We start from the raw sequence: 12,910 nt of genomic DNA on the forward strand, positions 1-12,910 counted from the left end.
ATAGACATAATCTGGTTTTCAAGGAAAAAATGCTGATGTTCAAAGGTTTACTTTACCCATGAGGAGGAGGTTGTTACTGCATATCTCCTGTGCCAAAAATACTCTAAACAGCACAAAACCAAAGTGAAGGAAACTGTGTCTTGGTGTGATTGCCACTCCCTCCTCCCTGCCTCTGGCATCAAACACCAGCCCTAAGCAAAGTAAGCCTTGACAATGACCCTGTGAATGTGCTCCTTTTCCTAAACTTTGTTCACATCACTGAATGTGAGAGGGGGTTGGGATCACCTCTGTCCCACTGCCTTCTGTGCAGCTTGAATTCCTACCTCATCACGTCTGTGTGCGGCCTCTGGATCCGGTGAGACAGGTCACAGGAAATCCTACCTAGAAATTACTAATTCTGACTTCTTTGCAAGCTTTTAGAAGTACCAAGTACACATTTATGTCTGGTAAATATGCAGACAGGGGAAATGAAAAACAACACTAATGAAGGAAGCATAATCTACTCTATTCTATAAAAAAGTCGGCAGTCCAGTGGGAGAAAACCAGCATGTGATCATGGATACGATCACAGCACAGCACACTACAAATCTCACCACAGAGCAGAATGGTTAAGTTTGCACAACAATTTAAATGAAAATCCCTAGAACCCTCCCATCATGTCATACTTGGGTTGAAGGATAAGGATAATATATTTTTTATACCTAAGGATAATACATATTCTATACCTATTTAGTCTGCTAAAACTTTTGTTCCACTTTCTTAAGCTCTCAGCTTTAACACACTTGACAAGAATCATCCACATAAAGAAAAAGGGAGAACTGGGAAGCACATGTGTCACACCTGTGACCCCGTGTGTCACCAGGACCACGGGATTGCAGTCAGGATCTTTTTAACTCCAGCCTTGAAAGCTGCATGGCTTTTTGGGACTGGGAAAGCATTAATTTAAAATAAAGAGGAAAAATGTGGCAGAATTAAAAGCCAGCTCAGAAGTACGAAAATGTAAACACTGTGCTAAGGTCAGAAAGATAAAGCTGTCAGACCAAGAGCTGAGCCATAAGCAGGCTATTTTCTGCAGGTGTGCTCCTGTGCATTTTCAAAAGCACCAGCGTGCTGCCAGCTCAGCAGCCTTGGCATGTGGAATGCAGTGAAAGGATGAAAAACTCAAGTCCCACAGGCAATGTCAATTTTGAAATGTAAGTCCTTGCTTCTGCATCCCAAACAGCATTTGTCTGATGGAGTTTTGACTTGTAACAGGTAAATAATTTAGATGGTCTTCTGCTTTAAAAGAGAAGTTCCCTCTTCAGTAAGGATATCAAAAAGTTTGTTTTTTCTTGGAACACACAAGCTCTGTCTTTGCAGTGACTGTCACCACAGGTGACAAGCAAGGTAACACGAGCTATCCAGCACCTGTGAACGTGCCTTATGAATTTCCTAGATCAAATATACTCCTGGTTGTTCTTTAAAGCCTTGTAAAATCCCTGTGCTCTCAGAACTCCTGACTACACTTTAGCTGACCACTTCTACCCTCCACTTCTGGTGGTTTATACTGGAAAAGCTGAGAGCTCCCCCACTCCAGCAGGGTGACAGACAACTCCAATTTAGCAGTGAGAGTGAAAGCACTGCTGTTTGCACAAGCAGTGCAATAGAGACTAGAAACATCCTGGCTTCTACAATCTCAATTATTTCAGCTACTGAAGCACACTTCTGAAGACTTATAGCTTGGCAGTGCAGTTAAGGCCACAACTAAAACAATTCCCAATTCTCTCATCACTACCCCTGCAGTGCGCTGCGCTTCAAACATTTCCAGGGCTACAGCAGTCTTAGCAATTCTGATATTTTTACTTAATCAATTTTTGCATTTGTATGCTGTATTGAGCACCTCTGAGAAATAGGAGTATTAATCAAATGTAATTTTCTGTTATTAGGGTGGGGTGTGTATAAAATGGACTTTTTCATGCATACTGTTCTTCATAATTAAAAAAAATGAATCCTTTAATGAAGTCCCTGAAGTTAATACAGTTAAAGTGACCTTTGAGCACTTGCCCCATTTTTACAGCAAAAAGAATTTATTTTAGTTTGGAAATCTCACCATGATGCCTTTGCATTTCCAGAAATGGTAAGAACATTGGATTTGCAAGGGTGCACATTTCTGTGCTTCTTTTTCTCCAAATTCTCTCAGAATCTCTGAGTGTGGTATGAAAGCCCTCAGTCACTTCTCTATCAGGAGCATCTCTGTGATTAAGCCTACTGAGACAGCAATTAAGACAGCAGTAGGGTAACAACACAATGCTGAGTAATTTCTTCCTATTATTAGCTACAGCTATTACTGTCAGAAACTTCAATGTTCTCCTATATTGAAAAAAAAAAAAAAAAGACACTCTAATTTGCCTGTTTCTGTCCCTTTCAGGAATGGGTCTCTGCCCACCTAGCTCCTTCCTCACCCAGCAGAGCCCTTGGTGAGTTTAGGACTACTGTCCCTTCCTGCTTTTTCCACTTCATGCCATGGATACAAAACTCCTGCTCCAACAACCAGGAAGGCTAAGGAAAACCACTGCCAAGCAGGTCTTGATTATTCCATTATCACTATATTTGTTTTTACTCCCAGTCCTATGAAAATCCCATGATGTAAAATAATTATTAGTCCAAGGGCTCAGGAAGGAAGTTATTCCCTCTGGGATGGCTTACAGGCTGATTCTTGGAGATCCATATGTCCTTTGGTTACCCACAGTGGCCAGTTCCTAGGTGCCTAGGAAATCCTGAACTCTAACCCAAGAGTAAAGCCTTGTAAAGCCTTCCAGCGTCACAGGGAGTATCACGGGATAAAGCCTCTAGTTATACCTATGCAGAGAATTTGCCTCATGCTAGAAAGGAGTAAAAGGTGGATAAAATACATACTGATTAGGCACTAACAGTATCTGGCAGAGCAAACATGGACCCTGGTTCTGCCTGGACTGATGCAGTTATCTGACTGAGGAACTGCACTCGTTTTTTCACGTTTCCTTTATAACCCTGTGCACACCCAAACCATAGCACCTGACACCTGGACATGCCACAGAAGAGTCTGAGTTCAACTCGTGTTCTGTGCCTGGAGGATGCACCCACAGCATCACACAGCAATGAAACATCCTCATCCTTTGGCCAGCACAAACTTAGAGCCAAGTCTCCTTTGCTCTTCAACAGTAGTGGGGTTCTGCCCTTCCCCAGCAAACACCAACAAACGTGAAGGAAGAGGGATCAGACCATCACAAACTGAGCAAGACGATTCTCAGAGTAGCTTCTGTCTACATTAGGGAGCTGGGAATCAATTTCTCACTTGACAGATGCATATTAGCTGCCACAACACACACCTGGCACACTCCCACATGGCTGCTGCTCTGGGAGTAGAGGCAGGATCTATCCTCTCACTAAACAGAGAAAATGTTCACCCTGAGAATTCAGGCACTGGGACCGGAACGAGGCTCCAAACTGCTCATCAGCTGTGGGACACAACTTGGGCAGATCAGGAGCAGAAATAAGTGTACCCAAAGGTGTTGGTGACAGCTGAGGGGCTCATCTGCAGTTTTGTATCTGTGGGATTAGGAACCTGCAGAGGCACATTTGCATCCAGCACAGCATCCCGTGCAGCCCTGCCCCCGGAGGATCCGTGCCCTTATTCCCACTGTCAGCTCTTTCAGCGAGTGAAATCCTGGCGCTCTCAGCCTATGGAAAGATCCACCTCAGCTATAAAGTATTCCCTTCAGGAACCATAAAAAATTAATTATTCAGCAGCATGAGCCTTAAAGAATTTATTTTTGTTTGGCAGAAAACGTCAACAAGTAAATGACAGCGCAGGCGCGCTGCCTTGCCAAGGGGAAGGTTCACATTAGGGTTTAATGTCATGGCATCGAAACAAAAGCCCTCTTCACTCAAAGCCTGTTTAGTATCAGCCAGATTGAAACCAAATTCAGCTTTTGTTCTGCAAACTGCCCACCATACACTACACAGTCTCTATATGAAACGAGGCCTGCCATGCAATATACAGCCCTTCCTGCCAAAGCCAACAGGAGATGCCGAGGAGGATCCAGATGAAGTTTTTGATACCATGTGCAGGACATCTGTTTCTAATGTTCCTGAGGGTGTTTGTCAGGCACTTCACCTCCATCCAAGTGCTGCATGTGCATCTCTCCCTGAAATGCCCACGGCCATTCACAGGCACAAGACCAAAACTTTTGGAGTCTAGGTAGAGAGGGGCGCTGTCCTTGCTACACTGTGGTTCTTCAGGACATGATGCACATGAGCCACCCAAAAGAAGAGAAATACAATCTCTACAAGAAGGAAATACAGGATCATAGAATCATTAAGTTTGGGAAAGACCTCTGAGATCACGGAGTCCAGCTGTTATCCCAGCAGTGCCATGTTCACCACTAACCCACGGCTTCCACACAGCACCATGCAGACAGAGTGGCAGGGCAGGCTGCAGGCGGGCTCCAGAGGCCCAGCACAGGTGTGCACATGGACAAAACCCTCTTCATCTTGTCTGCCCTGGATGGGCTTCCATCTCTTATTTTTAAGGTGCTTTGAGGCTCTATGGATCATTAAATAAAGTTGCTGATGTTTTCAAATACTTAAGTGCCTGCCTGGCCTTCTTGAAAATTTCTTATTTCCCCAGCTTGGCACTTTCCTACCTGCACATATGTTTGCTGTGTGGATGAATGATTTAGCATACTGAGCAATGTAAAACCATCTTGTTTGGGTTTTCTTTTTCTTCCTCATATTATATAAGCCAAGCACACTGTAATTTGATATTTCCACACACTGTATTTCATATATTCTTCAGACAGATGTCTTATAAATGAGGTTGATGAAAGCAAGTCTGGAGGTGCAAAGGAGCAGAGTTCTTTACTGCTTGCCCCTACACTCAGGTAAAGTGAATTCCACGAGTGATGAGACGCTGCTCTGCTCAGATGGACAAGCTGGATACAGCAGGAGCTGAACAAGCATGGATTGTGCACCAGCCCCTTCAGGCTTGCACTGAAAATGCCAATGCCAAGACTACAGCAGCATGTAAACATGGGGCCTCAGCTCCAGTTAGACTGCCCAGCGCCAAATATATTCTGATCCTCTGAAATTATAATGGAGTAAGTTAAAAATACATAGGTTATAGCTGAGGAAGCATTCCTCCTAGACTAAGGAACCAAGCAGAAAATTTGCATTCATGTAGTTTGAACGGAGAAATTCTTCACTAACAGGCAGTGGGGAGAGAATATTAATTCTCACTTCTCATTAATATTATCACCAGTGTAAATTTATTCTGATGGATTTCAAAAACCAAAAAGCAAAAAAAAAACAAAACCAAAAAAAAACCAAAAAACCTGTTTTAAAGAGAAAAAACAAACAAGTGCCCTTGTTGAACAAGTCTCCAGTATCATCTCTGAAAGGAAGCACTGTTGTGGAGACAAACCAGCCTTTCTAACAGAGATTGCTGACAATGGGACTTTCTTTAAAAAGTCCTTTGACTATTAAAACAAAAGTAATGCAAAAATAGCTTAATTAAAAATTAAATAAAATGCAAGAGCAGCCTGCTTCCTCTGGTTAGTTCAGCTCCCAATGGCTAATGCTGTGTTTTGGAAAATGTCTGTAGGACATGGGAGCGCTCTCAGTAAGCACGAGCCTGTCATCCAGTCACCTTAACCACACAAACCCTCCAATTTCAGCAACAAATCAGACACTGCCTATCCTGAAGAGGATTGGAAAACTTCATAAATGCAGGGGTTTGTTAAGCTGCCTCGAGGGTCAGATGTGAATTCTTGCAAATGATTTTATCACCCATCCCTTTTTTTTTTCCACTAAAACACTACAACTTCCTTTGCTGGCACTGAGCAAGTGAAACCTGATCTCTGAAGAATAAGCTATTACTGCAGTACTAATAATACTCCCCCTGCCTCCCACTAAGCTTTGCAATGTTTTAACGAACAACAGAACAACATTTGAAAAATAATTCCATATGTACATTCTGTAAACAGACCTGAGGCTCTTACACCGATATGACCTGAAGTGCACCGTACTGTACCGTCTCTGCAAAATGAAATTTAAGGCAAGTACAAAGACACTTGTATGCAGGCTCTGAAAGCAAGTGCTGTAGCTTCTTCATGCAGCAAAGATCCTTCCCTAACCCCATCCCAGCCAGGATGGAGTAGGGCAGTTTTCTCCTTTGCTGCAATTTGCCAGATTTTACTGGGAGGGTGATGAGCATGCTGGGAGCCCTCCTCTCATGTACCCAAACACAGCTAAAGGTCATTCTCGCTGGCCCCAGGAGTCTCCCATCACTTGCTGCTCCATGGCACAGCTTTGGAGAGGATGGGTGCCAGCCTTGCTGGCCCAGGCAATGGCCTGGTCCCCAGGGAACTCTCAGGGGGCACTAGGGAAACCCTCAGCTTGAGGAGACCGTACCAGTGGGTCACTTGTTTCCTCTGTAGAGGCTGCAGGCTCCCTCAGAGCAAGTTAAAGGAGATACAGCCCTGCTGCTGCAGAGGTAAATTTTGTACTTACCGTTACACTGGCTAGAACCAGGTCGCTCCCAGCTAAACAGCTCAACATTATGGACACCCCTTCTGGAATCTACCACACCTACCACAACCACTCGGTCACTCTGGGCAGAGGATCAGCAGCCCAGGTGCTTTGAGACCAAACCTTTAGTTTCCTATGTCATTCATCACATCTCACACCTGAGACATGTAAAACACTTTGTTCTGGAATAAGGCAGGAAGGCAGAAATAACACAACAAGGAATCTTCCACTTGAAAAGTTCAAATAAAGCTTCAAACACCCAGGATGGCTTCAAAGACAGTGCATCTTTTAAAGTCATCATGATTACAAACCTAGCTGTAAAAGACCACCAAATGAATTCTGTGTTTATTGGCACATCAGGCACGTTGGATGTGTAACACACTAACCCTGAACCTTTCACCTTTATGACTTCTACTTTCTTATTTTAACTTCTTAAGTTCTTCTAACAACTTCTCTCAGATGTCCCTTTACAAAGAATATGGCTGTTTTTTGTCTCTCTGTCAGTTAACACAATTAAAGACTACTTGTTTACCTTAAAGGAGAGATTTTTTGCTTAACTTTTCTGCGCTCCCTGAGGAGTTATACTTACATCATGCATGGAGTCAAGAAGTTTAGTCAGTTGGTAGAATCTCTGCCAGCTTTGCCCAGAGTTACTTGGACATTTAGTTACCATCTTCTTTAGTTCTTTAATGTAATTTGCCCTCATTTCTTCAAATGCAGCTTGGCTTTTGAGACCATCCTTGGGAACTGTCATTGAAAAGACAGTCTGAAATTAGTATTAACTGCATTGCTTATTCTTTTGATGTGCATACTTAAACAGTTACAGCAGTCAGCGGATGAAGGAATGAAACCTTTAAGCAAAGTCCGTAATTTTACAGACATTGGTGAGGGATCAACAACATCACACAGATTCTCAAGCGATTCAGGCATCCTCTCCAGATGTGTGATTGCAGGAGCTGTGGCAGAGGACAAGATAACATCTCAGAAATACGACACATGCTAGCCTCATGTCCAAACTGCTTTCAATACAATCCAACCACATAAAACCCAAGCAGATGGATCAAGGGTATTTTGTTAGAAGCTGAAAACGTGATTTATCATTCTTCAATGATTCCCCACACTTGGCAGAGGAGGAGAAGGTACAGAATCACAGCTGTTATCTACAGAAATGCTAGACCAAGTGACACATTTTTATGCCATCAAGTAAGATCTAAAATTTCTTTGAATGTTAGCAAGCATCTGCATAGCATCTAGAACAAAACAGAGCCATTTTTCTGCACAGAACAAAGTCTGTTTTCCTAACAGGCATCCTGACCCAGTGCTTGACCATGGCAGACAGTTGCAAGCATTTCTAGCGTACTGTTGAAGTTTCCATCTGCCAAACAGAGATAGAATCATGATCATGGAATCATCATTTTATAAATGGGTCAGAAGTACAGTTTTCTGATACTTTTTATTGTGACCAATATCAGCAGGGCTGATTACAAAAGCAAATACCCTATTTCTTAATGGACTGCAAACACTCCTGCAGGTTCTGCCCCAAAAAGGAATGGCTTATTAGGGTCAGATCCCTATGAAAACTCCAAAGGGGTAATTACCAACATTACTTAAAATATTCTGAGGTTTAATATCCAAATTCATGAACACTGCTTAACCATCAAATGCATTTTTTTCCCTGTATGTCTTAGGCATAGTCCATAGAAGGAAAATAAAATATGGTCTGTATATGAGTGACTTTATTTCTTAGGTAAGTCAGAAAACTATGTCAGATTAAGCTAAATAGGAAGTTACCTACTAAAAAGAGAAAGGAAAAAAAAGGTGATCTTCCAATTCAGCTTACCCTGACTTAACCTCTTGACAGAAACTGTCTTATTCATACACTTCCTTCTCTTCTAAATCCTCTCAATTGCCCTCCATACCACTGAAATCACATCAGAAGTATGTAGCAACTTCCCTAAATGGCTCCAGAGTAGAAGTTTTAAGAAAAAGCATCAGTATCTACAAGAGCAATTTAGCAATGGGGAACGAGGAGGAGCTGTACCACCACCACAAGAGCAGCAAGGACGTCAGGCCACCAAGTGCTGGAAAGGGGCACAAGAAAGAATCTTTAGAAAAAGCCTAGGAGGTTACACACCAGCCTGCCTGCTGCTTGGTAAATATTATATATTTATATTACACAATCACAGTATAAATATCATATGTTCATTTAATTTTCAAATTCTAGACGCAAACTCTCTTAGTCAGCTGACAGATAAAAGAAACTGTCTGGAACAAATCTACAAATTCAGTTCAAGGTGAATGAGCACAGAGGCACCAATCAAGATAAGTAAAGCCATCAGAGCATGCTGTGGCCCTCACACAAAATGCACAGGCTTTACAGCTCCTTTAATATGTACAGTGCTTACAGGCTGTTAGAGTCACTCTTTCTTTGTCTACTACTATGTATTTTACTGTTCTGTCTGAAAATTATTATACTATCGCCCCAGCCAGATTATTAAGGAAGAAAGAAAGACCACAAATAAAGAGAACTCAAGCAAAACATGAAATTCTGGAGGTTTGCCCAGTGTTTCTGATTTTACTTATTAAATGCAGCAATACTGTTGGCAAGTTCCCAAAATCTATGGTCTGTGGAAAGCAAGAAAACAACTGAGTTGTAATGTGTGGTTTCTTCCACATGTAAATGGAGTGAAACTTCCTTGATGTGGTCGCCATGAAAGTTTCAGAATAACTTGTACTCTATTCATCATATGATTCAATAAAAGAATTTAAATGAAAACAAACCTGGAGTTTTCTGTCATAAGACTGTACCAAGGTGCAAGCACTCAAAACCAGGTTTGCTGCCCTTCACTTGACGCTTTCTGGGTTTTATCACCACCTCCATTTCCATTTTGCTCTCCTTTTTCTCTCTCTCTAATATAAATATCCTGATTCTCCCCAAACAAACTATTTTTAGCAGTTTTCTAGTGACCATGGTGTGTGTTTGAAAGGGACCCAGCTCACTGAAGTTAATTGGCCAGACTGATCTCACCTAACAGATTCTTGCAATAACTCATTAGTTTATACTCTCAAGAGGGTAGAATAATAAATACTTGACTTAGAGACATTTTGCTGCATTTTTAGAATGCCTTCAGGTTATTTTTCTAAAGATTCTTCCCCTTTAAGGCTGATTAAAATGCTGCAGAGGCAGATCTCCAATCCAGACACTCTCTCAAGAACATTTTGAGAGCCAAACCCTCCCTGAGCACATTGCTTCTGGAAACAGGACGAGTGACAATCCTCAAAAAAAAAAAGCCCATTTACCCTTCAGGGCAAGCCTGGAGTACAGCCCCTCCCCACTGTTCCAGGTTCACTGGCTGACCATTTCCAGCCCTTGGTGGAGTGGGACCACGGGTCAGACTCTGCAGGCCAGGACACAAAGGGACCCCCAAAAAGTGGTGTCTCTCCCAATCCCAGCAAGCTGGAACAGCTTCAGTTGGAAGAGGGAAGGGAGGGAGATGGCTGAGCCCAAAAAACTCACAGCCCCAGGAAGTTTCTGTTAGAGGATCCAAACGCCCTCCAGCTCCGACAGGAACTGCAGCCCCATGTCCCCACTCAAAGGCAGGTACTTTAACCAGAGAGCTGGCTTGCCATGGTGTCACTAAGTTGTTCCCCACAAAAAGGAGCAGGATTCCACAGAATAACATTTGCTTACAGGTTTACAGGCTGTTACTGATGGAAAAGTAATGTACAAACTGCCTGTGTATTTATACAATTGCACTGGGACAGGAGGTTTTCAGTATTTTCAGTAAGATAAGATCAAGAGATCTGCTAATTACCACACAGTGCTATAACAAGCACCAAGATATAATTTTGTGTCTTAAAACTCAAAGCATGATGCTCAAGAGAAAAAAAGGAAGCATGCACTGTCATTTATTAAACTTTCAGAAGCCTGTGGAAGGCTTTCCATTCTCAAGTTACTTGGCATTACAAGATCACCTGCTCTGCAGAACAGGCAATGCACATCTTTTGATCCTGAAGGTCACGTTGAGTCAGCCAAACCCTGGTGGCTTTGAATGTTTAGCAGGGATTTTCCCTCAATCCCCACCGCTGTGGCACTTGCCTGGCATGTCTGAGGTCACCCTATGGAAAGGGGGGGCCAAAGTCCCGTGCCTGGCCGCTCCTGTCCCTCCAATGCACATGACACACTCCAATTGCAAAGACACTTCCCGTGCTAACTGCAGATAAACCCCAAGGCCTAAACCCAGGCTTATTCCTGCGGCCCAGCTGGAAACAGTTTGGCTCTTTTGCCAAGTTGGTTAGAACCACTGCATCTCTTTGTGAACTGGGATATTTTCAAGCGTTCCCACATAACCACGGGCCCAACTCACCTGTGCTCAAGAGCAGCAGCACTTTCATGATGGTGTACTCCTCGAAGCTGAGCTGCAGGCGCACGAACTGCAGGCTGATCTGGTGCATGCCCTGGCACAGCTCGAACATCGCCGACTGGCGCATCCTCTCCCTGCGGAGACAGGGGAACAACATCCAGGGCATGAATACACACCAGGGAGAGCACAACCTGCAGGGGCATCACTGGGCACCACCCTGCTCCTACACCACCTGCAGCGATGGCTGAGCTCACCTCGCTACCCGACAGACCACGGAAAAGGTGGAAGTCCACGGAAATCATTTGAGTTTTGTCACTGATGGGATTAGTGAGGTGGGAAAAGCGTTTTAAAAGGCATTTGAATTGTCAGTGTTTGTTCAGCTCTGCCCTGGCTGATGGAAGTGTGCCTGCTGAAGAGGTCACAGCTGGTACAATAGGGGAACAAACCTACACCCACTGAATGCATGCTCTAGATGATACACTCCCCTACCAGGTGACATCTCCTGTTCAAACACTAAAATATTCAAAAAAACATGCGCTTTTTTCCCAAACTAGTAATCTAAAACAATCTGGAATAAAGGAATATATTAAAAAAATGAACTCCTTCATTAACACAGACCTGTTAAAGCATAAAATAATTAGGATACATGACTTGTATCTTTAAATATACTTTCATAAATTTAACTTCAGACCTTGTCTCTTTTCTCTGAGGTAATCCTAGGCTAACCTATCCTGCTCAAGTTTCAGGCAGAATTAGTTAGAATTTTGCTAAATTTCTGAAGCTGCCATGTCAAATCACAACAGCTACAGAAAAGAGTCATTGAGAGTTGCCTGTCTCAGCAGAAACTGTGAGATATATATATATATGTGTATGTGTGTGTGTGCGTGTGCAGGTATGGAGACAAGGCCCCATAACTGTTCCATGGCCACTACTCCTCTTTTTTTCAGTTGCTCAAAACCAATTGTCTGTATTTGTTCTAACAAATTTTTGTATAATTGGGGAATTGGATAAAGTTCAGCTCATTATTTTAACCAAGCAAATGCTTTTTCAAATATACAAATTGGCTGGTGAAAGAGAAGAATCATACTGTGTGCAAACAAAGACTGACATAATCTTCCTGGTGTTTTATTGCACTGCTGCCAGAGCAATTTCATTTTCCTCTTTAATACTAATAAAGCAGACTCCCCATTGTTAGATGGGCTCTGCACTTTTCCCCTACTCCACCCTCTTTTTTTGAGACTAAGAACTTCCAGCTTTTTTTTTTTTTTTAATTACATTTAATAGTAGGAGTAATGCCATACGTATTTGTTTTTATTATGCACCATGGACTGCTCCCAGGAGGCTCTGAGGGATACACACCAAACTCAAGAGGCAAATGATTAATAAAGGACATTTGTATTTTAAATTCTACATTTTGAAGTGTATCTCAGCTGGCCAGAGACAGCAGCTCTCCAAGTAAGAGCCATCTATGACATCCATCATTTCTTTTGCAGGACACCAAGGTTTGTTCCTGTTCCTCCAGACTGAGAATATAAAAGCCACTGCCACCATCCCTGTGTTTGACCTCTACAGAGAGAAGTGACAGATTTTTTATCAGATACCACAAGCCACACAGCAAGAAGGGTAGAACATTATGATGTTTTGTCTCAGGTTTCTTATGCCTTTTTTTTAGTGGCCAAACACTCTCTGTGTGAGTTAACTGTAAAAGTGTTGACTCAAAAACTTGATTTTTTACATTGCATCGCACTTTTTCTGACATCCAAATTTTTCTGCCTTTTGTTTTTCTCTGTACTTGTTTTGCTTATATGTGATTGCCTAAATAGAAGAATTTCAGTTACAGTCAGTTTTTTTTTTTGGTTAGTTATTTCTTTCTGTCTTTTAAATATTAATTTTTTTATCTACTTACAAATATTGGTTTCTAGGCTTACCCTCATGGAAAACCTGATGGCATTGTTTGTAGCGAGATAAAACGATGCACAGAATGAGTTACTAAGTGATTT

At 42.4% G+C, this 12,910-nt stretch overlaps 1 protein-coding gene across 5 annotated transcripts in view; it reads right to left on the reverse strand.

Annotated features, from left to right (window-relative positions):
• The window catches only part of NR3C2 (nuclear receptor subfamily 3 group C member 2), a 190,286-nt gene that overhangs the window by 4,935 nt on the left and 172,441 nt on the right, over nt 1–12,910 (reverse strand). For all 5 annotated transcript variants that reach the window (XM_030948082.1, XM_030948083.1, XM_030948084.1 and 2 more), the window contains exons 7-8: nt 10,914–11,044; nt 7,136–7,293 (exon numbers count right to left, since the gene is read on the reverse strand). In XM_030948082.1, the coding sequence (XP_030803942.1) occupies nt 7,136–7,293; nt 10,914–11,044 (289 nt within the window). The remainder of the gene's footprint in view (nt 1–7,135; nt 7,294–10,913; nt 11,045–12,910) is intronic.

This window comes from Camarhynchus parvulus, chromosome 4 (assembly GCF_901933205.1).
Source record: "Camarhynchus parvulus chromosome 4, STF_HiC, whole genome shotgun sequence".
Taxonomy (NCBI): Eukaryota; Metazoa; Chordata; class Aves; order Passeriformes; family Thraupidae; genus Camarhynchus; species Camarhynchus parvulus.